The following is a 27,515-nucleotide window of genomic DNA, read 5'->3' as shown; positions in this document are numbered from 1 at the left end:
GTGAATAGGTGTGAGTCCTGCGAAAGGCATTGATTTATTAATGTGTATAATAAGCATAATAATCATCATTATTATTATTGTTGTTGTTATTATTATTATTCCATGGCTTAAATTGACGTTAGCTGGAATGAGCTAGATCATGAAACTTGGCTCTGTAACTGTAAATGATGTGCACATGTTTCTCAGGAAAGATTAGCAGAAGATGTATTTAAGGGTGAAAAATGACAGAGGAGGGGCAAATAGTGGAATGTGGAGTGTGCATTATGAAAATGCTGCAGGCTATGTGATGATGAAACAAAGGTCCGACTGGTCTCACTCCTTTAAAACCAGATTCAACTTCCTGAAGTCACTTTGCTCGGCTCTGTGAAGACTCTGCCTTTTGTTGAGCACCAAAGCACTTGAAACAGGAAACGCCTCTAGTTGTTATCATAATTGTTATAACAAAAAGTCCAAAAGTCACATATTCCACAGAGAAGGTTATTACTCTTCAGCAGCATTTGAATGTGAAACCATCGAATCAAATACAGCATCTTCCCAGAGATTTTGACGACTTGTCCTAACCAGGGTGTGTAGTGGACAATACAGTACCTCATGTGGCCACCGTGTGCACACACCAGAATGAAGAATCTGGTTATACCTACTACTAAAGACAGGACGGTACTACATTATGGTTTATGCCTCTATTAAAGGCATCTTAAAGAGGCAATACATGAGCACTACTCTGTCTATGAACACAGAATTACCACAATATACTGCATGTGGAGAGGTAACAGGATTATTAGAGTTTAGATTATGTAATAACAAAAGTGTGATTTTATCCTTAGGCTCACTACAGCTTGATAAATGTAAAAAATTATTAAATATGGCCCTTTAAATTTTCAAAACCTGTCCGGTTTTTGTACAGTACCTCTGAGCCCAGCTTTAATGCTTTTATTACTGCAAACCACTGCTTTTGTACCACTGTCCAGTGAGTTCGCCGCTCTGTTCCCTGCTGTTAAGTGAACTTCTCGCTGGTACTACTTCCTGTTGAAGAGGTCTTTGCGTTTCCGCAGCTCCTCCAGCACCCGAGCCCTGTACTGGGTCCAGTCTTCGTCCTGGAGCTGCTGGAGGCCCAGGGCCAGATGGAGCTCAGCAGAGTGGCTGCGCAGGAAGGGATTGTACAGCTTCTCTTCCCCGATAGTGGAGGGACACTGAAAATAAAGCAGGTGTAAAAAAAAAAACACACAGCCCTCATCAAAATTGATGTGCAAAGCCTATCTCTAGTGGCCACGATGATTCACATGCCACTCATTCATTTGCAGAACAGCATTATGGGTAGCAAGGGATTACTGCCAAGTTGACCCAGCACAGCTTTGTCTTTCTGCATCTCTGCCCCAGTTCAACTGATGCAACACTTTAGATCGTCAACATTAAATCACGTCTTTCATTTCCATCTCGTGCAATTAGCAGAGAATCATCTACATCATTTGCTAAACCAGATGATAACCTGGATCACACGGGTTAAACGTGGTTATAACAAGTTGAATTTTCTGCAATCATATTCTTAATGTAAAACTCTGAGAGAGCCTACCTAGATTCCTACCACAAAGCAAATTCAGATAGATAGCTGATAAATATCCAGCACAAGTAACACATTAAAAGAACAACCCAAGGCTGAGATACTAGAGCAACCTACATAAATCACTATAGTTGTTCATTTGTTGTCATTTGAATTCAGAGCAGGAAAAGCACAGGTACATTTTTCTGATTCTTCTTCCATTTCCTGTGGCAGTGATATTACATCCATCAGTAGGTGGAACATGACCCAAGGAAGAACCCATTCCATTTTGGAGCAGATTTGGATAAATGGGCCAATCCAGGAATTTCTTTTGGGGGTAATCCTTAGTGGAGGTATTCACTCTCTTATTGCCCTTCCAGTAAAGCACAACAGTATTTTAGGTGTTTTAGTGCATCAGTTGAAACTCTTCTCTCCCCATAGTTCTTCTTTCAGGTAGCTCTGCTATAAGCAAAGCTATCTGTGATCTTTGTCTATATGTTTTTCTTTTACTGTGCAGATGATCTGCTCATCGTGTTCATGTTGAAAAACAACACTGGCCACAATTCATGTACCAATCATTCACACAATGCAGAGATGTAGTCATTTAATACATTTTTGTTGTGAAAGTTCAGTAAACTGCAAGTTTGCAGCACCACCTCTATACGCCATGCTGTATGATAAAAACTCATCTAAATTCCAGATAGGCGCCTTCCTCAACAGTGACCCTTTGCTCTGCTGCAGACGCTATCGTCGACGAGGCTCAACCGTGAGAGGCTGAAAGGGGAGGAAGTAAGAAAAGAGCGAGCACTCTGGGCACTGACAACACAAACACTGTACGCAGGTGATAAGCCCTTCATCCCAGGTGCTGGACAACGTGAATCCTTTCTGGGAAGGTGTGCTTGAGAGGCATAACAATGGCAATATATCATTCTTACCGTGCACAGCTTCTGGCCTCGCTGCTGCAGCACCCACTGATGTTTGTTTTCCCTGACAGTGTTGTGTGGCTCAAGCTCAGCGCCGAACAGCAGGTTGTCTTCTGCATACTCATGACCTGAGGGAGAGCCAGTTGACACAAAAATCAAAAATCATACCCACACACGTAGCCATACTTAAATCTTACACTTCATAGAAGTCCCTGTGCTATGCCTTTCAAGACTCTGACTGTAAGTAAGTGCATTGCTGACACACTACGCCTCTCAAAGTACATAAATCAAGCCCCTGCACATTCAACCCACCCCAGCATCACACACACACACTGACACAGAGTCTGTGACAAGGGATGAGATTCTTCTTACCCGGCCATAATAGCGTATCATCACTTAAAGCGCTGACTGTGTCCAGAGATGACAGCATTGTTGTCGCGTTGCCTTCAAACATCCTCCCTGAAAACAACGAGAATGGGTTTGGATTCTGAGTTCAAAACAGGACATCTGCACATTTTTTCAAAGGCATTTCACACGGTTTAAAGATCTTTTCATAGCTGCTTGGAGTTCAGCTTGAATCTTAAAATAAAGTTTTTGAGATTTAAAGTTGTCCCTTGCTGTGAAACTGTTTCTGACAGATCAGAGATCCAGTGTAATTTATTTTAAAAGGATCAATCAGCTGGTTCTATGCTACTATACGACAGTAGTGCACCAAAGAGCACAAATGATCATAAAATCATAAATTTGTAAAGGCTAAAGTCTTCTGGTCGATTGATTGGTCTTCTGACTAAATTCTTCGTGGTTAGACAATCACAGTTGTTTCTATATATAAGTAGAAAAGTGCCATCAATAGTTTACCGAGGTAAATCCACTACTTTAAGCAGTGACAATCTGTGAGTACAACTTTGAACTCACCTAACTCAATGGAGACTGTTCGGTCTAACTGATTTGTATAATGATTATTTCCATGGAGACAGTTTTCTGTGTAACTCACCGCATCCTGAGAGGAAGACCAGGTCGCCAGAGAAGAGGGAGGGTGGGGAGCCGGCCGCTTGTCCTTCCAGGAGGTAGATCATGTGACCCACTGTGTGTCCAGGAGTGAAGAGCGCCTTAAAGTGCATACGGCCAACTGTCACAGAGTCCTTGTGTGAGAGCGGGCTGGAAACACACACACAAAAACAATACACACCACTGATGTCAACACAATACCGCTGATTTGTTACACTGAACATCTCACGTTATCTCGTCAATTCAGATTTTTGGCAGATTTTTCATATTTCTAAGTGTAAAAAAACAGAAACATGAAGAATGGAATCAAACTTTGTGATGTGTTAAAATTATATAAAGTTTGCTGCATGCGATCAGGGACTTACTGCGTGAGGCCAGGAATGTTGTCGGCTGCGTTTCCATAAACTCTACATGAGCTGTGAAGCTTTTTCAACCCTTTGTTTCCCCCACTGTGATCCCTGAAAATGGAACAAAAAGCAGAAGCTTGCCAGTGTTGCAGACACAACAAAAAAAAAACTGTGTATTTGTTTTGGCCTTCAGGTGAAACTAAGCATTTTCAACAACATACATTTTATTGAGGTATAAATGTTATTTCAAATACATGTAGTGTGGATTTTTCTCTCCTTAGATTAGCAATTGTATGCACGAAAACTCCACGATATACAATGTATGTGTATGTCTTTGCATATTTAGCACCATCTCCTTATTTTTCATATATTAAATTCTAAAAGAAAACACTGAATAAAATAAAAATACACATGCAACCAAACTATAAACCTCACCAGTGCTTGTGTGTGCAGAGTATTGCTTCTAACATCACTCCCTCTTCCTCGAGGACAGCCTGAAAAGTTACAAGTGCTGTTTAAACCATCAGTCAACACCAGCAGCAATTTACACAAAAGCCCATTAAGCGGCACAATACTTTCAGATTGTTGACACGGGATGGCGCGCACTTTCACAAATAACAACAGCGATTGAGGATTAACAGCTGTAATTGTAGAGACGTTTACCTGCACTCTCTGAGGGTCTGCAGGGTCAACAACCACTGCAACACTGGAGGCTGTGTCAATGACCAGGTAGCTGTAGTTGTCAGACAGTACTGGGATGGGGATTATTTTGATATCTGTCGAGAGACAAAGAAATGACAAGATATGAAATATAATATTAAACTTCTGTATGTAGTTTTAAACATATACATGTTTGATATGTGTCCGGATGTAATGTTCATAGTGCAGCTGGTAGAATAGTAGAACCATAGACTGTGTATAAAGATGGACGACACGACAAGCTCCCTTAAAGTGAAGCCAAAGCATCTTGATCACCCCCTGGTGGCTGACTGCAGTAAAGATCGTACACCCCTGCTTCCACCATGCTAGTGGATGGGACATGGGCTAAACTAAAAAGTCAAATTACACATACATTGAATTATTCTTAAACATGGTTTCTATCGATTTAGGTAGTTCCTATCCCACTGTTGTTTGCTCAAGTATTTTTCGGATAAGTTTGGTTTAGTTATTTGATGAGAAAGATGAGACTGACTCGAAGTTAGTCGAGCGCTTGTATCCGGTGGGACCTCAATACCACGACAACGCTACAGCACAGACTCCGACTCCAAGTGCCATCTTCGTTTGGCTTCATTTTTGGACCGCGGCAGGAAGTGGAGACGCAATCGTCCATCTATATTTACAGTCTATGTCTGGAGCATTTCGCTGTGAGGACAATGAGCCTGTGCAACATACTATGGGCATCTGCACAAATAACACAGAACAATGACAAACGCTGTAATTACATAGTATAAAGACAGCCAAAGGAATGCTGTTGCATACCATTGAGCTGCGTGGGGCGAGCGGTGGAATGTCCAGTAGGGTATTGCGCCCGGGCTTTTCTCATTTGCCTCTTGTAGTACATGTAGCCCAGTCTGGTGCTGGTGTACAGTGCGTACCTGCAGGGGAAACAGCCAACACTGTGTCAATGCTAACCTGATGCTAACACACGCTTCCTGCTTCTCACTCTAATCTGACTGAACTAACCAATAAGAAGCCAGACAGGCCTCAGACTAAGGTAAATGTGACAGAACTACAGAGGCAGATTCAACACACCATCACTCCTGTTCTTATGGTGCTAATGTGAATATGTCAATGTGTAATAATGTAAATAATGAATGTGTAAACATACAAATGTAAATAACTTGACTGTAAACAATCTAAACCCATTTCTAGTCACAATCATCTATCAATAAGGAAGAAGTCACACCTATGAGTGATAGTAACATACTTATAAACAGGTTCTACAGTCACATTTACATTTTACATTTAATATATACGTAAGTGCTGCCGAATTAAACAATATATGTCATATGTTTAGGAAATGCCTTCGTCTAACATGGTGGCGCATTCCTTTCGTCAACTTTTAATGCTAAACTTTAAATCGCTGCATGTTTCCAATGGGGTCTGGTGTGACACCGCCAAACGTCGCCGAGCTGCGCAGCTCGAGGACAACGATGATCTTATTCAACACCGTCACGTTGTACTCACGCGATGCGGAACAGCGGCTTCTCCGTGCGCGCCATGACGCCCGTGGACAGCTTCCTCCACAGCACGCGTCCTGATCGTCTGTAGCGGAAACACACGCAGAGGAAGCAGAGGAGAGATGCGGCAGAAAGCAGAGCCGTCAGGTCCGCTGGCATCATTCCGCCATTGCCCCGCAGAGGAGAGCGGTGACGACACAGGCGACGCAGCCAAACCCCGGAAGTGAGGACGCACGCAAAGCAACGTAGGTACAATAAACAATAATACAAAACTAAAAATAACTTCACATCACGTTTCTTTATTAAAAATTCAATAATGATTTGCACCTTTTTTAAATTTGCATTGTTTTTATTTTTTTAGTTTAAGATTCTATTGTTTAATTGTTTTTTATTTCATTGTTTTTATTTCGTGTTTATTTGCTGCTTCTGCTTAGTCTTTAGATTCTAGTGTTTTGTTTCATTAAGACTCTATTTGATTCATTTTATTAATCAAACAAAAACACAGAAAGCCACATTTTACAGAAGTGACCATTCATATCAAACAATACATTCCGTCCATCTCTGATTGTACACGAAATAAATAAATAGTATTTCAATGAAAATCTTGAAAAGCACAATTTTCAAGATTTTCATTGAAATACTATTTGTTTTTTTTACCTTTTTATTGATTTGGCTTTTCTTTTTGCCACACGTTCTGAATTTGTAATATTGTGTGTGTTTGTAAATTAAGTGTGTCTTGTAATCCATAGCATCTCACTAAATGTTGGCAGGAGACAGATAGGCCACACACAACAGTCTGGTGGTTTTCTTATTATCTAATGGTAATTTTGTTATTCTGAACAGGAGCCAGCGCAGCCAGTCTCCACCACCACACATCAATACCAGTGTGAGTTTCACCGAGCAGATCCTGTTACAAAGATGACATCCCCCCCGTGGGGAGGCAAACCTCCGAGGAGAGAAAGGACCGAAGGCCACAGTGCTACCAGGCTGACGCCGCCGGGTAAGTAACATAAACAGTTTCATTTGTTTCTCCAGTCTTTTCTTGTTTGACTAGGTTGTTTCACAGAACACAGTGTATGTATTCATTAGAAGTAGAATTATGGTGATTTTTATCCCCTAACTGTTAAAAATACAGAGTTTTTACCTTTGTTAAATTGTGGTTTTAATGTTTTAGGTTTTCACAATAATATAACAACCTGATTTTATTTAGTAAATGTGACACTGAAAAGTATAATAAACGTGATTACTGTGAATGATATAGTGACCTTACACATGTCTCATATTCTAGTCATCATGTGACGTGCCACTAGTACATGTACAGTTTGAGTTATTCTCTCTTTAAGGTAAACATGTCGTCCAAAGAAGACAGTCCTCCACCCTATGAGGACGCAGTACACCAGCCAAAGTATGGAAACTACCCCCGGCAGCTACAACATGGCTCCCCTCTTCCACCACCTCCGTCTTACAGCCCCAGTCCCGGCATGTACCCTGGCCCGCCTGGCTACTGGGGCCAGGAGGGCGCCTACCCGCAGGCCGCCATGTGGGCACCAGCCCCTGGCTTCTCTCCATCCGGGATGCCCACCACAATACCGACTCTGTCTGCTGGAGTGCTCGCGTCCAACTCAGGTTCTGAGGAATGACACTGGACTTCAGTTAATCACTTCCTGCATTATATTCACATAAGCTCCCGAAAGATTAACAAGTTTAAATCACCACCTCGCTGTTCCCAATTCTGCAGGAGACATGGAGGATCTTCTGAGCGCCCAGTGGGAAAGCACATCTATTCGGCATGGCTTCATCAGAAAGGTAAGGATTTTCCACATCGATCAAGCCTCACAAACAGACTGCAACTGTGTTGTTTTGTTGTTCAGACTGACAATGACAAATCCCAGTAATCTCATCTAAATCTACTAAATGTGTTTTCTTATGTGCTCAACAGAACTTCTTGGTTTTGTGTCTTTGGGCAGGTTTACTTAATTCTAACAGCACAGCTTGCTGTCACCTTTTCAGTCGTTGGCGTCTTCACATTTGTGTAAGTGTCCCCGTGCATTAGAACATTACTACTTACTGTGTGTGTGTGTTGGAGGGTGATGAAGTCTTTTATGTCTGTGCTTTTCACAGGGACCCAGTGAGGCTGTTTGTCATCAGATACCCTGGCATCTACTGGGCATCTTTGTGAGTTACACTCCAGGAACACAATGAAAGGAGACTTTAAGTGCAATTAAAAGAGCAACTCAATATTTACACTCCTGTGTTTCTCCTGATATGATGTTACGTACAATACCAATCAAAGTGTTTGATCTCTCCATAGTGTGGTGTATTTTTTGGTTTACTGCATTCTCATCTGCTGCAAAGAGCCGAGGTGAGCACCCCCCTGTCCTGTCAGAATAAAACAGAAAATAATTATACTACCACAAATTTAGCATCTTATTCAAAATCTTTGAAACCAGTAATATCTCTATTTGTATACATAAAATATTCAAATGTATTTGTTTAGGAGACGTTTCCCATGCAATCTTGTGCTGTTGGGAATATTCGTAAGTATTGTCAATATTGATTAATGATTGAATGATAATGATTATGGTCCAGCAAAGGCAAAACTAAGAAAACTGGAAAAGCAAAGGCAGCATATGAAAGAGGAAAGAATCCACTCTGTCCTTTGTAACACCTTGTTTTCATGTTTTATCTTGCAGACTCTTGCCTTGTCTTACATGTCTGGAACCATTTCGAGGTTTGTTCTTGGCACCGGCTCAGCCGACGCACCAGAACACACCAAGAGAGAGTCACATTTTCATAATGATGCATTCATATTATCATCACGTTCTGTTTAATCGTTTGAATTTTGATCTCTGTCTTTCACAGCTATTATGAAACAAAAGCCGTGTTCCTCGCCATGGGAATAACAGCATTAGTTTGTATAGCTGTCACAATCTTCTGCTTCCAAACTAAGGTAGATGGAGATGTAGACTGTGTCTGTCTGTGGCTTAGTAGCTCGTGGCTTGTCAGAGGTTGTCTTTGTTGTCAGTGTAAAAGAACTCCTTTGTCTCGCGTTACAATGCGGCTCTGGGTTCCTTTAAATATTTAAAACATTTCGGGATAAGATGTGAATCCAACTTCTCCGTCTGATGCAACCCAAGATGAATGAGTTACATTTCTGGCTGGAGCATGACACATCCTCCCCGGTTTATTATTATTATTTCATTTTTTATTTTTTATTTTAAACCTTATTCTGAAATGATCTCCACTGCTCTTTCATGTGACTTGAAGCCTATTAACTTCCCTTTCATCCCGTTAATGACTTGCTTCTCATCACAGGTGGATTTCACCTCCTGCGGGGGCCTTCTCTCTGTTGCCGCCGTTTTGCTCATGATCATAGGGATTGTTACGGCAGTCGTCCTCTCCTTCCAATATGTGAGGACTCTTTGGTCAAATCTTTTAATTTATTCTCTCTTCTCGTGTTTCTCGGTGTGGGGAGTAGCAGCTCAGTTGGGTGTATCTGTGTGACTGATTTCACATTCACTGGCCTTTCTTGTGTCACTCCACAGGTCCCCTGGCTGCATATGCTCTACGCCGCAATTGGAGCCGTCGTTTACACTCTGGTGAGTCTAAACCCCCGTGACTTTTAGGACAACTTGTATCACAAGGTTGTCGTTGGATAACAAGAGGCACAGTCGTTCTTATACCCTGAAATACACAATAATTCATCAGACCGAACAACATATGGACAATATACTACTTATTAAGTCTTAATTACACCAGGTCTATCTCCACTCTGGGACCAGAAATGACTTGGTAATTATTAAGTCATATAATATATGGTTTATCAATGGTTTAGTCTGAGAGTGGGTTAAAAGACTGAAGAGATGGACCATGGGAAAGAGTTCGCTTTCTGGGGATATTGAACATCAACAGCAAATGTTGTTCTGTTGGTTTGTCCACCACCTTTCCAAATTATATTAACACCTATTTAATGGATCGTCACGGTCTCCAGATGATGTACCTACATGACTATAGCTAATCTTTCCTGTAATGCTGCCACAAGGTGGCAGTGTGTTAAATATCCTGGCAATTCATGAATGTATGGCCAGAAATGTGGCTCCCTAGTTAAATTGTCCCCGATGTATTTTGCATGTTCCTCGACTGTAATAACTAGTGATCTCTTAATTTCTCATGTAGTTGTTGAACATGGTAAACATGAACATATTAACATTGCCATTGTGAGCATGTTAGCATTCTGAAGTTAGCATTTAGCTCTACATACCATGGTACCCAAGCATAGTCGTACGCATCAGCCTTATTCGTGCACTGATGGCAACTTTGGCCTGAAATGTCAAAGGTTATAAAAAGATTCAAACGTGGAACATGAAGGTTGCCATCATTGTTGTGGCAAGTTGTTCAGATTGACTCAGTGTTTCAATGGCAACAGTATCAACACTTTCCCCTTGGACCCAGATAAAAAGTATATAACATGTTTGCATGCTTTTGAAACATTTGATGGTCTGCATCTCGTGCCCTCATCAGAAACATCTTAATAAACAAGTGAACCTCATTTTGTTTCTCTCCGTCTCTTGTTAGTTTTTGGTCTACAACACGCAGCTTCTTATTGGAAACCGTGAGTTAGCCATCAGCCCAGAGGAGTACATCTACGGAGCGCTCTCTCTCTACGTTGACATCGTTCACATCTTCCTCTTCATCCTTCAAGTCAGCGGAGCAGCGACTGACTGAGCCCGATGGTCAGAGTGCATCGCAGCATCTCAAGACTTTACTTTATACTGCATTTGTCATTAAACATAATGCTAAATGCAAAGTGTGTAAATTAGGATGCATCATTACTATCAATTCCACTGTAAACTGTATATTTTTTTTAATGACAGTAACACACAAGCACTTTGATCTCCTCACTGTATGAAGCTGGAAGTGGATTTAAAGTTTGTATTTACCCAAAAGTGAATGAACAGAGATTCTTAAGCTTTGCAGATTGTATAGTTGTAAATTAATAATACATGTAATGTTCCTTTTTCGTGTTAGAAAGTGGTATTTTAGTAGATCAACCTATACGAAATAAAAACATCTTAATAGTGTCGTAGTCTGTGATCTATTGATCATTACTGAATTAATAAACAGTGTTTGATCCTTGTTCAGAGGTATAACAATAAGCATTGGAAAGGCACCCTGTTATTCCCCAATCAGGCAATGCCATCTTTTGAATATTGATATACTGTGATTTCATAGTGACACCATTAAGATATCAATCTCATCATATGAACATAAATTGTTTTTTGATCTATAAAAGCAAAAAGAAAATTAGTTTTTCCTACCATGTTTGTTCACACACACACACACACACACACACACACACACACACACACACACACACACACACACACACACACACACACACACACACACACACACACACACACAGGAAAAAAACAAAGGAGACAAAACACTTGATGGCTCGAGGATTTGTTTGTATTTAATGAATTGACTTTAGTTCCATTAACAAAACACCTGTAATTACCAGCAAACCGCTGGAGACCACAATCATTAGTCCTAAATCTGTGCTGGTAGTAGGGGGGACTCAGATCTGGATTAAAGTAATTTTCTTAACATTGTAAACATAGAAAAGAAGTGAGACAAACACTGACTCATTGGATAAAAGATGGAATAAGTGTGTGCTTCCAGCAACTTCCTTAAATCACAGATCAGCTCCTCTTTTTTTAAATTCTCTTTGCTGTTGTTGGAGAATTATGCACATCAATCAATAAAATACACCCTACTGTTGCGACTGCTTTATTCTTGCATCTTAATGGTTAATCATAGTGGCACGTCAGTGTCTAGGGTGGCACTAACCCCTATACTCCCTCCTTTTCTGGATTACTATTGTTTCCCATCACCAGCATCTGTGTGTTAGTCCCAGATGATTGGGTTTGTTCTTGGACGAAGGTTCAAGGTGTCAGGCGCTTGGGGTCACGGGGGAACATGGAGGTCTGACGTATGTTGTGGAGGCCGAGGTACAGCATGCAGACTCTCTCCAGGCCTGAGGAAGATGACAGTCAATCAGCAAATCTTTATTTTTAACCATAACATGTGGAGCTGGGCTCATATTCTCATATAGTTTATTATGATAATGCTCTTTTCAAACAGGAATTCCTCAGTAAAGCACATCACTTACCAATGCCTCCACCGCCATGTGGGGGGGCTCCATACCGGAAGGAGTCGATGTACGCCTTGATCTTCTCCAGGTCTAGAGTGACATAAAAAAACAGAAAGAGTTTCAGCTTTTAAAAAGAAGAAAAAACAAAGTTACATGTGAGACAATGATTCCAACAATTTCTTGGTGTTGTCATTCCCACCGGCCGCCTAAAGAGGGAGACAAATCACATGTTCCTATGCACAATGTCTCTTAACAGCATTTCTACATGTGCTCTTACCAATCTGGTGATGGACGGCTCTCTCAGTCAGCAGCTGAGCATCGTGGACTCTCTGAGCTCCAGACAGGATCTCCTCACCCCTCATGAACATGTCATATGAGTTGGAATATTTCTGATCAAAAACAAGAAGACGTGTTTCATGTGACATCCAGAATCAAGCTATCCACATATCTGTTGATGACCCTGACACACAAATGGTGTGAAACTCAAGAATATTTGCAGACACAATAAAAGACACACAACTAAAACAAGAAAAAAATCCAAAAGCTACATTTCTAAGTCGTAATTTTCTGCAAGGAGCTTTATTTCTGGGACTAAACTCTCTCGGCACATCACAATATCCAGCAGAAGTCAGAGGAGTGTTTGGCTCAGTCTACGGCTGCTCTCTGGACAGCTTTTTAAGTTTAGGCACCGTCAACCACAAAACTAATTTCCACAAATTTACATAACATTTGTTTTCTGCATAGTTCGGACTACGTAGCCAGTAACTGTGTGTGGAGAAGGGAGAAACTTACAGGGTTGCTTGGATCTGGCATCGTGTAGAAGGGTCTGACAGCCAGCGGGTATTTATCCAGCACGTAGAAGTCAGTATCATACTGAGGAAATACAAAAGAGAAGATACAATATTATAAAAGGTACTTCTAGTTAGTTATGTTATAGTTATTTACAGTTATAGAAGTTCTTTAAAAACTGCCTGTTTTCGCCAACACTGCTCAGCATATGCTTGCTTTGCCATGTGCAACACTTCTGAAGGCTATGTTGTAAATTAATGATCCTAAACATTGTTTTTTGTGCAGCACTCTGATGAACCCACTGACACAATCCTGTACAGTCTATGTCCAGTAAAGCTATATTCAGATTTTTACACCAATATTAAACCAAAGGGACATGTGAACGTACCTTTTCCTTGACGAGACGGCCAAGCAGCTTTTCATTGGGTGTACTACAGGACAACAGAAAAAGAAGTCAATATTTCTACAAGCAGCTGTATTTTATTGTGTTCACCTGTAACTCACAGCTCTACACTACAAATCTATATTATTCTCTACTAGTGTATTTACAGCATCACCAAGTTAGACAAAGTGTTTCTATGTCCATTACAAGTGTGAATAGTTCAACAGAACAGTTTGATCACAAGATTTACTTGAATCTTAAAATGTTGCTCAGTTATTGGTCTGATGTTTCACTTCTTTTTAAACTCAAATCTAATCATCTGACATGATGAAGTGGAAGTGGGTCACAGGGGGTCTGACGTATTCTGACCTGAGGTCTTCCTCATCACCCATCTCCACCCCGGCCTCGTGCAGCATGGCCACGGCCTCAGTGAACTCCAGCCTCAGAGTGGGCTCCAGGAATTTGAAGGGCTCACTGGGAAACTGCTTGTTCACAGTCTGGATCTCGTCCTGGAAGCTGATACAGACACATTCAGACTTAGGAATCGAGGCTTAGGACTCTGGTTGTTAACCAAACAAGGGCCAAAGCCCACATGGTCAGTCACTTTGTTAGAACACATTTTAATCATTTAAGGCCACTCATCTCCTGGCCACTATACCGGCTCTCTCCCCAGAAACAGAACATAAGAGCTCATGGAGGTGCTAAAATACTTCAATGGAAAAGACAGTACGAACTAAATCACAACTAGAATGCAGTACGTAAAGTAGAGTGTATGGTTCTGTCAAGGCCAGACAATCCTACATGTCTGTCTAGCTGTTACAATAAAAAAAACTGGGAAAATGGAAGTAGTCTGATAAACTGCAACAAATTTGACTAATTCATCAATATCAACACAAAAAATATACGAATAGATCAAACTTGTATTCCTGTGAAATTGACAAAAATGTTGAAAAATGTTGCATTATCCTGTTAACAAATGAACCAACAAACAGACAGAGATGAAAACATAATGTCTTTGGCAAACATCCTTAAAAACGATACGGGAACAGAAGAGCTCTAAAAGACGTCTAACATGAGTCATTCATTTAAAAAAAAAAAAAAACCCTCGAGACCACGAAGAGATGAAAGTCACAGTTGCTGGAACAGAGGCGGAGTGCGGAAGGTCATGAGAACAAAAGACAAACCGCCAGAGTGTCCTGAGAAAGAGGAACAATAGTCACAAGTTGAAACTAACTGACGGTGACTTGTATAACAGGAGCTAACATCTGCGGCGAGCTGAGCATGTGGTCTAATGTGACTCACGTCTGAATCAATGTTTCACACAGACACTGGGAGTATTTTAACCATGGGAGAAAATGGTCTGAAGTCTTCAGGGCGTGTCCAAATCCACATACGTTAGTTTGATGGTGGGAAACCCCTGTCCAAGCCAGGTGCATGGTTTATAATGGTTATAATGTATTTAATGTACAAGGGTGTGTTTTTTGTGTAACATGCAATAAAACAGTAAGAGTGAGACCTCCCTTTGGTTTCGGTGCAACTCGGTGGATTGCTGTTGTAATAGCGGATTCGTCAGGTACTAAGAGGAGTGTACACCTGTTGTCCACCCGCCTATGAAGGTGCATGTTACTATCTCAATGTTATTATCTTTTTTACTGAGGTGGTTTTGGTGTGAATGTGCACAATAGAGAGCAGGAGCCATTTATATTAAAGGAATAATGAAATTGGTAAGAAACTTTTTTTAGAGGTTGGCTTTGATTAGTCAGGAGTTGACTGAAGGAGGTACAGCGCTGATCCATGTGCTGCCTGCAGTCAATAATTAAACAGAAGGTTTATGACTGGACTGGAAATGACTAAGACTAAGAACTACTGTCATTCACAGACATTTGAAGCCATAAATACCGCAGCTTCCATACTCATCTCCTACTATAGTTCATTACATGTGCAGTACTAGTTCACAACGCTAGGAGGCAATAGAGTCACATCAATAAATCTAGTGTGTGGAAATGGCCTCCTTTTGTTAGAGAAGACAGCGGTGTGGGTGATAACACTTAATCTGGATTCAACAGATGAAATAACTTTACTAAGACATACAATATTCAAACCTTTTATCAGCCATAAAACATCCGCACCAGGAATTGATCCTGTTAAAATTCAGTGTGAAACCTCGGTGACATTTCATTTACATCAGGTTTTGGTGCGATCGTCACCTGAACTCACAAAAAGTTTCAGTCCAACTAAAGTGTTGAGAACAAAAATGTCAGCCTATTAGTTTTGAGCTTCACTGTATAAAATCCTGATCTTACTTGTCTCTCAGGCCCTTAAAGATCTGAACCATCGTTTCGGTGATGGAGTCGATCACTTCATGGTAATGGTAGTTGAAGGCCATTTCAATATCCAGACCCACAAATTCAGTCAGGTGACGGTGGGTGTTGGAGTCCTCCGCTCGGAAAACTGAAAGATTTAAAATCAGTGTTTAAAAGTCAGCAAATGGAAGAAGAGGAGAAGTTGCAGGTTTCAAATCTTAAACAGTTTGTAATTCAGGACCTTTCATTTTATTTCTTATTAAGCAGTTTGTGTGCCACGAGTCCTCTAAACTGAATCAGCACTGATCACCTCTGTGATGAGGATTTCGACATCACTGCTGCTGATGGTTTGCTGGTCAGTGCTGCGATGCTTAGCTGCAGACAACTGAGGCCTTGTGTTAACCTACGGTCTCACTAAAGCTGCTTTCATACAATAAAATTGGGTCTAGACATTTGCTGGTGTTTGCCCTCCACTTATGAAAAACGCAGCAACGGATCGTCTGGGTCAGACCCCTTCACAACAACAGGAAATTGTCTGAACATGAAGTGAGAAGTGGCAGCTGGGTAGAGCGTACAGCAGGCAGGACTACATTCTGCTGCACAGATCACATGTTTATATGCACAGCACAAAGACATCTGCCTGTTGTGGGGAGAAACTGACTTTGACATTTGTGTTCTCACATACAATCGCTTTGGAAAAGGAAAATGTCCAGACTTCAGGGCAGGTCTGAAAGCAGCTTAATTGTGAAACGTGTCAGAGTGATACTCACGCATGCAAACAGTTGATTAAATGTATCTCAACATACATGGAGTGGATGGATGGAGACCCAAGTGTACGTATAAAGTTATAAATGTGGATATGCACATTTCTGCTGTAGTGCTAATTAAGAACCTACAGTTTTATGCATCTGACCCCTGCATACATTTACTGAAACAACCAATAAAAAAAACCGAACAGTGCCAAACATAATTAACACGACATCTGGTCCTCAGTGCTGCAGACCGGCCTTGTGTTCACGTCTTTGTTCCCCTTGTGGACCTCTTCAGCTGGATTTAGATAGTGGCACCATATATACTTCAACACAGAGACGCCAGGGTTTCAAGGAGAGTTGATCCCAATTCTCCTGACTTGCCGAATCGGTGCGACTGTAACTAAGGCAACAGCAGCGAGTACATTGTTGCCTCAGAAGCTGCAATGACCTTAAGCCCTTTGATTTCTTTGTGTGCGGAGAAGAAAACGAGGACCTCGGTTCAGCCGGTGGAAAATGTGCATCCATCTCCAAAATGTCTCATTTTTATCTCGGGTCAGATTTTTTGTGTCATGTTAAAAATAAGTAAGAAGCATCTGAATGTGTAGGAACCCACGAGTGGCTGTTTGTATGCGATCGAGCGGTGGCAGTGTTTGCTTACCCACAGATCTGAGGACAGTCTTAAATCCAGCACAGCATCATAAAGTCTTTTACAAGCCCCACTGTGTCACTAACGCACTAACCTACACAGCAGCTCTGAACACAGTCAAAGTAATACACAAAAGGAGGGATGTCTGTTAAAAGTTTAATAATCTAAATGCATTAAGAGCCATTTCTAAAACAGACTTCTCACTTAATGGGGACGAAGGTTTTCACTAGACTCCTGCTGCTCATTTCACTCGCACAAGTGGATGTCGAGGGGACAGATGGGAGAGTCGAACTTACCTGGCCCCACACAGAAGACCTTGTCAAAGTCGGCACAGATGCACATCTGCTTGTAGAGCTGGGGAGACTGGGCCAGGTAGGCGCTGGTCTTGAAGTAAGACACAGTGAAGACGTTGGCTCCACCTTCACTGGCAGCTAAGAGAGGACAAAGTGGACAACTTTTAGAAATTACATTTTATTAAATGGCCATTAGCCGCTGGAGATGATAGAGGTTTTGATAAACTAGTGCAGTGCCTGTTGTAGACCTGCCTGTTCTTTCTGAAACTGTTAGAGTGACCTGCGGTAATTGAGCCATGGTAAGTAAAGACAGTACAAAGAGCTGTGCAGCTTTTTATTCAAAGTTCAGTTAAACCCAGTACACAGAACCCTGAACTGGAGAATCAGTCGTCGTGAACACGCCCTTTCTCATGATGTCACTTACATTGATGAGTCCCAGCCACCGCTGCTACAGAGCGCTGGTCGCCTGTTTATTCAAAGTTTATTGATATTCAACGTATCGTGTGTCCAAATCCTGCTAAATTGAAAACTGCACTTCCTTGGGCCCTTAACTACACACATGCCTTGTGTTAAGCTGATAAGATGAATGGTTCTTGAGATATTCGAGGCACATACACACAGATAGTGAAGTTTAAGTATCTATCTAATGATTTACTTAATTCCAGATAAGAGACCCACTGATGGAAACTGAATGTTTGTCATGTTGCAAACTCAAACTGCCATAAAAGATGAGACACAAAGTTTTAATTTACAGTAATATCTGTCTTTTTGAAAATAAGGATATTTGGATGTTGGCTTATGAATTAAAAATCCCCACATACACCTGTCTGGCATATTTTTAAAAACAAACAAATACAAGCCGCAGACTTATAAGACATATGCCCAACTTACATAACACATTTGCGGTTCCTTTTTTCATAGACATCAGAGGCCATATTCTGGTACACTCATCTTGTCCAAAATAGCGTTTAGGGTGGTGGTTCACACAACACAAACTGTCACTGCGTGTACTCTGGGTGGTGCCAGGCAGGAAGATGTGGGTTTCGCAAAAAAAATAAATAGTTCAGTTGATTTACAGGTGCCGCCAAAACAGAAGAGCGGCAATTTTGAATTTATATGTGAGAACATGATTGGCTCTTTAAGAAAAGGGGAAGTGGGCGCAACACAGGTTTCGCCACAGTTCAATTTGGGAAACACTGCTCGAGACTTTTGAGAAAAACTGCATTTCAGCTGAAGAACAGAAAAGTTACACTGGTATCTGAGACCTGGGGCCTAATCTCTAACAAACTGGGTTTGTATGAAATGAGGCCTGTAAAAGATGTCCGTCCCTTCCGACGCTAAAGTTGGGGTCTATAAAAACATGACAGGAGAATGTTTGCGCCTAAAGGAAAACCAACTGAACCATGTGTGTGTACATTTTGGAGACAGGGGAAAATTGGTGACTAAGATGGGGAGGTGGTGAATAGAAGCCGGGTTGTAGAAGTTAAATGTGAGAGGCATATGTATGATGATGGCAGGATTGAGGAAAGACTGCACCATAAACATACTTTTACCACTTTAAACAGGCTAAATTATCAATGTTGGCTGCAAAAACCCCAAATAACATCCAGCAGCATTCAAGATTAATTTAGCAAATCATTTTTTTGTTGGTTGTTGTGTAAATTAGCTGCAGTGCACGCGCTCTCAGCTCTCACACAGGGAAGAGCCGAGAGTCACCATAAAGAACCATTCATCACCGGGCTCATTTCTATGCATCAGCATTTATGAGGTGCTTTGTATTGACCAGTTACAACTGAATGTGGGTGTATAGAGGAGGGAAGGATACGAGGCTGATCCACATGTGCACGTGTCCAGGTGGACTGTGATTTATAAAAAGGGAACATCGCCTGCAGGTGTGGATGTGCACGTTTTTTTTAAATCTCACCATTTCTGGCTTTTGTGTGCATGTGCATTTTTAGTATGGATCCTACACACTGTTTTATAAATGAGGCCCCTGCTGTTGAGAAAGATTTTCAAGGATGAGTGATACACTATGCAGGGGAAAAACTCAAATAACTGAATCTTCTGAATGTTGGTGGGAAGGTTTTTGTTTAAATCTGAAGTGTTTTTCTCTCCCCTGGTCTTTGCTTCTTCCTGTGATGTGGGATAAGGCCTCTGGGGAGCAGGCTTAAGGAAAACCTCCGCTGTCAATTTAGGGGCATTGTGTGGAGATATGGGAGTTTATTAAAAATCCCCACAGGGCTGGATGACATTTCGCATTGGTCTGAAAACGTTTTGTCCGTTTGTCTGAGTCTTGTTTCATAAACTTTATTCGTCACTAAAACCACTAAAACTGTTTTGGGAGCTTCAACTGAAATGTGGTTCCTGATCTAGAAAAAGAAACGGACAACCCAAACAGGAAGTGAACTTTACAACTGCCACGCGATGACTCACGGGACATCTGTGGGTGGTGATATGATATGGAGAGGGCGTGCCTCCATTTGAAAAAGATTCAGTGCGTGTTAATGTCACTTTTTCCCATGAGGCAGGATCATGTGTCTGTACCTGATATGATCTTAGGGGTCTGGATCTCCACAAAGCCCTTATTGGTGAGGGTGTCTCTAAAGAGCTGGCACACTCCCGACTGCAGCCGGAAGATGGCCTGGCTGGTGGTTGTCTACAGGGGGGGGGGGGGGGTTCACATACAAACACACAGACATGAACACGATTAGCATGAGTCACAATTTCTGCAACTCCTGTCTGGCATGGCATGAATCCAAACCCTGCACGAGTCCCAAGAAATTTTAAACTATTAACTGTCGCCGGTTTTCGGCTGAAGACTAAAGGGAACAGAGCCTTTGAAATAAGAGCTCCATCGCTCTGGAATACCCTGCCTGAGGAAATACGGCTGGCTGGGTCAGTAGCTTCCTTTGAATCCAAGCTTAAAAAGTCATCGTACCACATTTCCAGATTTTACCCAATAAACCCAATTTTGGGGTATTGCAGTACCTCAAGGAGCGGTGCACCAACACAGTAGATAGTGGTAATGCACCTTGACGTTTGTTGCCATCTGCCAATAAACTGATACGAAGAATATTTTACACAATTCTATATTATTGTGTGCTTACATTTCTGTCACACCTTTAGTCTATTTATTATTATATTTATTCTTGAATAACTGAGTTTTATTTGTTTTTATGTTATAACTATGTATTTTTTAACAAATTCTTTATTTCTGGAATCAAGGAAGGGTTAAAACTGTAAACCAGCTGATAAATGTAAAAACCCAAGCCCCAAAATCCCCCAAAGCTACAACAGTTAGGCGACACACCGTGTGAAAACATAAGTGAACACTCCCTGAAATCCACTGATTCATCTCAAATGACCACAAGATTTCTTGAAGTGAGCTTTACTGGCTTTCAACTCCAGTTATTATACATCTTCATGAAGACAGGCCTTGGCTCTGCCAATACAGGACACCCAGGTCTAATTAAGAGGTTTCATTTCTCTCTGTCTCCCCACATCTCGGGCTCCTGTCCAGTCCTGAGTCAGCCTTGTCTGACTAGCAGTTGGCAGAAATGAAAGGTGATAATGTCTTCATACTGGCAAAGCTCATTAATCTGCAGACAATGCCTCAGGGCCGTCTGACGAAACTTTTTTTTACATTTCTAATCTGAATACTTCAGTAATTCAGTCTGCAAAAAGAAGATGTGAAGAAAAACAAAACTTTCCTGCTTCACAACACTGTGATCAAAGCCTTTAAAGAGCAGTGAACCTAATAATTCATTCAACCCCCAAAACTCCTATGACTCGTTTGTATCTTGTATTACACACATGGCTGTGCCCCATTTCAAACGTGTGGGGGGGAACCATGAATGTGGTCCAGAATGTGCAGGACCATGTTCGAAAATTAGAAAGCGCTTCCTGTTTACAGCACGTCTGCAGAGAGCAGGTAGGGTGGCTGGTGGTTAGTTACTAGAAACTGACAGATCTTCTGAGGCACCTCTCAGTGGCAGAGTGTGTTCGAAGCCCTACTGCGGTGACGCTCCACCACAGGCACGTTTCAGAGAACACGATTAAATGTTCCTCTTCGTGGAGTCTACAGTGGTAAACAAGTTAAATGTAAGGGTTTTTTAAGAGCTTTTTGAAATCACTTGAAATTAAATTTAAGACCAAACTTACTATGACACAAACCAAAAAACTGGCTTTAACCACCCCTTATCAATAAACTTGCATTTCCCCATGTTCATAAACTAGGTAGCACACTGGCTAGAGAGGCATTGGTTTAATAAATAAAGTTCCCCAGAGACAGACAAACGACACAGCGCAAAGTGGGAGTAATAATTCTTCTTTTTCGTCAGTGTGGCAGAGTAGAGACATTTTTACTGTGATAAAGATCTATCCAATCTGAATTTTAGATAATAATACTTTCTACAGCTTTTTATTTGTTGCGATGGTGTTTTATAAACCAAACAAGTGAATAACTAATCAATAAAATCAACAGCTGATTAATGACTACTAAAAATGAATGGTTTTACAGATGGTAATTAAACTAAAGCTTGGACTGATTCTCATATACACTTAAAGAGTATTTCCTTACATGTCTATCATGCTTCTCAACACCAACGGATACTAGGATGACTGTCCAACACTGTGACTGTGGGTCCATGAGCAGGAGTAAAACTGTGAGCAGTGTTTTAGTGTGAAGAGCCTTGTTTAAACATGGTCAAGTTATACAGGGCAGCTCCATAGGAACTAAATTATTATTGGATTGTTTTTATGGTTCCCTTTAGGAGCCTCTCTTTGCAAGTGTGGGAACCACTTTACAGCTTCACTGGGCTCCGCGTGTAAAACTGATGACAGACCGTGAGTCCGTGAGCTCAAAGTGCAGTGTTAGAGAAACAGGTGTTGCTCGGAGGCTTGTGAGCTACGTGGCTCTGTGCCTTGGTGTCAGCGCCTTCCTGCCTGTAGCATCATCCACGTGGGAGGCACAGATCAAAACAATGAGACACTTTGTGGCTTGGTGTCTTCTCCTGCTCGTGTAGACTTTGCACATCTCCCACACTGCACAAGAGTGAAAGCACCTGCCCATTAAATCACAGACTTTCTTTCTCACTTCAGAGGTGCAGTGGTTTGCTTTGCATTCAATGTGTTTACAGTAGCTCATACAGTTGTCTGCTGAGCTTTTAATGTCAAACAGAGGTTTGTTTTGTTACTGCAAAGCATAACAGATGAACTTTGTTACTGTGTTTTCTAAAATATAAGATTTTGGAAATGGTGAATAATAGCCCTGAAAACTTGAACTTGACAAGGTGTGGCTTCAAATATCTGAACCAACAGCTCTTTTTCCATCTCACCAGACAACTTCACAAGCCTCTAATGTGAACATGCCACCTGTGAGATTAGATATATCAAGACAAATACTCTGCAGCCTTTGTCACAAATTCAGGGTTTTTTCTCATCTCAGTTCTGGGAACAACTTACCCTGAGATCAATCACTCTGTTGTCCAGCTTGGTGTCCTGGTTCACTGTGGCTCTGCCTTCCTGAGGGCAAACACAAACATCATCACTTCAACAAAAGTCCTCCAACTCTGAAATGTTCAGCCACTGTTAAGTCCGTGTTCACATGAGTGTCATTGCCACTCATGTACAAACGCTTTTTCAAGGTTTTTCTATCCTCACACAAAGAAAATACAGGTTAACATTGAATACAAGTAAAACTAAAAAACACCGGGTGCTAGACAACCACCACGATTATACAGCTCTAACACATGCAAGTTAAAAGATATTACAGTTGCTTTGTTACATGCAACAAATTGTACAAGGTCAACTACAACAAAAGACATCTGCAGCAAGGGGCAATGAAGCAATAATAGAGAAAAGGAGAGAACACAAATGAAAGAGTAAATGTTTCATCACAGGAGGAACCACTGCTTCCAGGGTCATGGATGTCAGGCTTCCTCATAGGACCCACTGGATTTGAGCTAATAGCCTGCAAAAGCTTCACATCCTGCTCCGAGCAGCCCAGTGCACAGTAAATAAACGACAGACAGACAGAGAAACAGACAGAGAGACAGACGGGGCTGTTAAGGCCTGTGTCTCTTGGGAAGACAGGTGCTGCAACAAGTGTGAGATACATCGAATCCCCAAAGAAAACACCTGGGATTGTCCAACTGGATAAACATGAGATTTCTCTCATATGGTGACACCCATATATAGATTTTCTCATTATAATATATATACAAACATTGCATAATTAACAACTACAGCTGTTAGAAGGTGGCATTCCAAACTGTCTGTTAATATAACTGTTTGCATTAGTGTGATTATTGCAGCTCAATAACTTCACCTTTCACAGATGAGCATGAAAGATAATGACAGCAGCATTTTTAAAGCTTCGCTGCTCATAATTTAGAGGGATGGCAAAAAGTTCAGACAACTTGCTGAAACTTCTGCACTAAACCTGAGAAAGTGCTGCAGTAAGAGGAATTATAATCTGCCCAATTAAACTAAACTATCCGCCTACCTGTTGAGCTTATCACAGCATTTCTACCAGTTCTAAAGTGGCAACATGAGAGGCTGCAGCGAGATATGTTCACCTGTTCAATGAGACGGTTGTGGGCAACATATTTCTGGCCTTATTGAGCAGTAACTCTATAATAAATAACCGTTGGCATTGTGTAAATCAAGTGATCTGAGAGAAAACTAGATTCATGCACTTCCACTAGGTTTAGTTTCCACCCATGGGGAAATCTGGACCGTGACAGGTGACTTTGACCAATCAAAAGGCAGTTCTGCATGTCCACTTCCCTTCAGTGGAAATCCTGCCCTAAATGAAATGCGTGATATCCTATAGGAACAGTCGCTGTTCTAGCATTGGCAATAATTGCCAAAGCTACCTAAAAAAGGAAGACAACATTTTCCCTGTTCTGCTGGTCAAAAAACTCACCAACATCTGGCTTTTGTCTGCAATGGGAATGGAGACAATTGGTATTCACTCTCAGGTCAAATGACTCTGTAGTTTTCATTGGCTCCAGCTTCAATCGGTACTTTTCTTCTTTATGATGCAGTCTAAATGCTGAACTTTTTCTGCATGACGTTATGACATGCATTGAGCTTCCAGGTGTAAATAGCCATGAACGCTTGTGTACTTTGTTTTTTACATCTTGGGAAAAGAGATTTTCAGTCAATTGTTTAGCAGCTTTACCTGCATAGCGAGGATGGGACTCAACAATGAATTTTCTAGCGATCCCATCTCCTGCGGTTTCAGCTTGATTGAGAAATTATAACAGTGGATATTTGTGCTGCTGGATAAATTGTTTAAAGGTTATAAAGTTTTTGGCTAAAACTTCCTTTTTATCTTTTAGGTAAAACAACTACGACATTAAACTTTGAAAGACTGAAACTGAAAAAATAAATAATCTTTTAAATTGAATCTGTAACCGATCGTGTATTGAACTGACCTGCTGTTAAGCCAGTGACTGACCCCACAAGACAGCAGCTTCAGAGTTAGTTTAATAACCACTAATGACCTCCTAAACTGTAGGTGGGGAAATAATAGCTCTTTATATAATGCATCATCTCAAATGATTCAGTATCGATGCACAACTCTGCATAATTGGAATTCAGAGAGCTTCCTAAACCATGACTGCCGGCTCTTAGCAACACTGTGATGAAATCACATTTCGCACTAACAATCGAGGTGATTTTACTCACTGACTGTGATGTTAATCAATGTGAACCACTCTGCTCTTCATCTTGTTTAATTTAAGCAGGTTTTATGAGACAATCCTGAACTCTGCCAAAAAACACATCTCTATTCTCCTTGCTGACAACAAGCTCAACGACTAAATAAATCATAAAGCAAAGTTACACTGCAAACTTGCTTTCTATATAAAGTGCTCATATGAATTGGGGCTCAACGGTTAATTATGCCGTTTCCATTGTCTGGTCAGACCAAACTTGAACTCTGACGCACACAGACAGTCAGTTCCTCTTTCCCACACTGGGAAGTTGATGTCCAAATTATTTAAATGAAAGCAGAGTCTGGAGCCGGGTCTACAGCTGTTGTACAGCTCTTTTTGTTCCCTCAGCTCAGACTGAGCTGTTCTATGGACATTACAAGCTCATTCTTTCACCTGACAGTAAAAAGTTTCACTTCATTAATTAATGCACCTCACATGGAGCCTCAAGGTATTTCAGTCTACGGTTAGGTGATTGGAAGAATATCGTCTGTCTACGACTGGCTGTGTCCATAGCCAGATGTTTTTTGGACGATTTCTCGGGCGATTTCATTTTACTAATATAAGTCTGCCTCATTGAGAATTAATTCAACTCTATAAATAATTAACTTAGGACCTGGCACTTATTATATATTATACAATGATATACATTAATTTATTTAGTCTCTCCTCCCCCTCTCTCAAACTGACACGCAGATACACATCAACACACACACACACACGCACACATAGTCATAATAATCATCTGTAAACTCAGAATGGGTAAAATCCACATCATTTCATATTCCAGAATGGGTAAGATGAATCAGCCTTGGCTTTGAGCAAATACAGAACTCAAGGGAGGAGAAGAAATGGCACCAGAGTGTCTCCATCAGTGAGGATCTTTGGTGACACAGGCCCTCCATGCCTCCCCTGCACCCCTCCCCACACTCCTCCTCACCTCTTCCCCCTCTCCATCTGGCCTGACGGCATCGTCCAACTGCAGGGGGAGACGGGGCTCTGCCTGGCTGACGACAAAAATCTGGGAGGTAGAAAGAAACCGAGAGCATTAAAATTCACAGGGTGACAAAGCACCGATGTTTCCATTATATGTTTGTGGTCATGGAAAGTACCCAGACTCCACAAAGACTATAGAGTGTCAAAGTGAAAGAGACAGTGAAACAGTTGACTTGCGTGTGAAAACCACTGGGTTTGTGACGCTAACAGTCATGTTCAGATGGTGGGTAGAATCTGATGCAGGTCACTGAGCCAGGCAACGAATCTCACATTCATGTTTAGCTTTTTTCCTAATATGGATAGTGTGCGACAGTTCTTGACTACATCAAGTGTAACTAGTATGGTGTTTGTACAGATTACAAAATCTAACCTGTTTTAAGGTTTGGAGTAAATAAAGATCATACCCTGAGCTGAGGGAGGAACTGAGGAGTTAAATGCTGAGTGTATGAATCTGTGTTGCTCCTGTGTGAATAGAAAAGCATTATCCTGCTTGAATGATTCTGAAGAGGCTAAATGTGCGATTGTGTATTTGTATTTAGATGTAGAGCACAAAAAGAGAGACTGTAGCATCTGCTCTGTGTTCACATGCACTGTTGACTGCAGTGAAAACTCTGCCCACCCTCTCGACGTGCAGCTCCACGTCCTGCTGGGAACAGCTCTCGATCTTCTGTTCAACTTTCCTCACCGACGCCTCCACGTCTACGATGCTTTCCTTGGTGATGCTGGTTGAGACAGTTGGAAAGGTGGAGGGTAAACAACAGACATCACTTAGAAAACAAACTGGTGTGTGGGAGGCCAACTGTGTGAGAACAACATTTCACTTACACTCTTGACGCTCGTCGACATGCATTTTCAGTTTTTCGTGGTGTGCTGTGCGGGACAGTGTGGGGCGAGTGATTCTGTCGAGTCGAGATTTTGTTTTTGATTCAACTCACTGCACATCCTAAGAGAACAAAGGCTGCATTGACATTTGCAAACACGGGGGGGTAAAGTGGACTACGATCCCACAAGCGCATATAGCTTTCATAACAAAAACGGCACCTCGCGCCCACCTCCTACACTTTCTCTGCTCAACACGAGAGCATCTACTTTCATTAGGTTCAAATCAACAGGCTGCATCGGGGAGGAAAATGTTTTAAAGTTTCCACACACCATACTGTAGACAAATTTGAATGTTGTGGAATGATCCACAGTGGGAGAAATAAAATACACAATTAAATCACAGTTTTACACACTACTCCTGATTCTGAGGACTATAAACGGACCCAAATGTCTATTAGAGCTAGGGTTGGTAATCCTGGCAAAGGTAGCAAGAGCAGGTTACACTTAAAAAATACGCACCCAATACATCCCACCCCCTCCCCACCTTTGACAAGAGGACCTCTTGTCAAAGCTAGGCCCATAAAACAGATAAACGCGGTCTGTCTGACAACCGTGAGAAGATGACTTTTCCATCGCTCGCTCGCCATCTTCTGGCTATT

General features: G+C 41.4%; 3 protein-coding genes across 3 annotated transcripts in view; 1 reads left to right on the top strand and 2 right to left on the bottom strand.

The window, feature by feature from the left end:
* Positions 1–80: 80 nt before the first annotated feature.
* pnkd (PNKD metallo-beta-lactamase domain containing) lies at positions 81–6,209 on the bottom strand. The gene is made up of 9 exons (XM_034573766.1): positions 6,003–6,209; positions 5,295–5,410; positions 4,479–4,591; positions 4,251–4,309; positions 3,834–3,926; positions 3,455–3,618; positions 2,833–2,919; positions 2,473–2,588; positions 81–1,190 (listed from the first exon to the last, which is right to left on the bottom strand). Exons 1-9 carry the CDS (start codon positions 6,155–6,157, stop codon positions 1,017–1,019), a joined length of 1,077 nt encoding a protein of 358 aa, XP_034429657.1. The 5' UTR covers positions 6,158–6,209; the 3' UTR covers positions 81–1,016.
* LOC117754681 (protein lifeguard 3-like) lies at positions 6,108–11,076 on the top strand. Its single transcript, XM_034573767.1, has 13 exons — positions 6,108–6,218; positions 6,839–6,995; positions 7,339–7,621; positions 7,734–7,801; positions 7,963–8,027; positions 8,117–8,170; positions 8,307–8,357; positions 8,493–8,532; positions 8,689–8,726; positions 8,858–8,945; positions 9,311–9,406; positions 9,541–9,594; positions 10,571–11,076. Exons 3-13 carry the CDS (start codon positions 7,345–7,347, stop codon positions 10,718–10,720), a joined length of 981 nt encoding a protein of 326 aa, XP_034429658.1. The 5' UTR covers positions 6,108–6,218; positions 6,839–6,995; positions 7,339–7,344; the 3' UTR covers positions 10,721–11,076.
* A 369-nt stretch (positions 11,077–11,445) lies between these two features.
* The window catches only part of dars1 (aspartyl-tRNA synthetase 1), a 29,688-nt gene continuing 13,618 nt past the window's right edge, over positions 11,446–27,515 (bottom strand). The window contains exons 7-18 of the mRNA XM_034573765.1: positions 26,654–26,756; positions 25,979–26,059; positions 22,781–22,840; positions 19,862–19,973; positions 17,321–17,455; positions 15,627–15,774; positions 13,693–13,839; positions 13,330–13,372; positions 12,945–13,025; positions 12,430–12,541; positions 12,171–12,242; positions 11,446–12,035 (exon numbers count right to left, since the gene is read on the bottom strand). Of these exons, the coding sequence (XP_034429656.1) occupies positions 11,944–12,035; positions 12,171–12,242; positions 12,430–12,541; positions 12,945–13,025; positions 13,330–13,372; positions 13,693–13,839; positions 15,627–15,774; positions 17,321–17,455; positions 19,862–19,973; positions 22,781–22,840; positions 25,979–26,059; positions 26,654–26,756 (1,186 nt within the window). The 3' untranslated portion in view covers positions 11,446–11,943. The remainder of the gene's footprint in view (positions 12,036–12,170; positions 12,243–12,429; positions 12,542–12,944; positions 13,026–13,329; positions 13,373–13,692; positions 13,840–15,626; positions 15,775–17,320; positions 17,456–19,861; positions 19,974–22,780; positions 22,841–25,978; positions 26,060–26,653; positions 26,757–27,515) is intronic.

The sequence above is a fragment of the Hippoglossus hippoglossus genome, chromosome 21 (assembly GCF_009819705.1).
Source record: "Hippoglossus hippoglossus isolate fHipHip1 chromosome 21, fHipHip1.pri, whole genome shotgun sequence".
NCBI lineage: Eukaryota > Metazoa > Chordata > Actinopteri > Pleuronectiformes > Pleuronectidae > Hippoglossus > Hippoglossus hippoglossus.
Note: the sequence above shows the minus strand (reverse complement) of the source record. Positions and strands in the feature narration are given on the sequence as shown.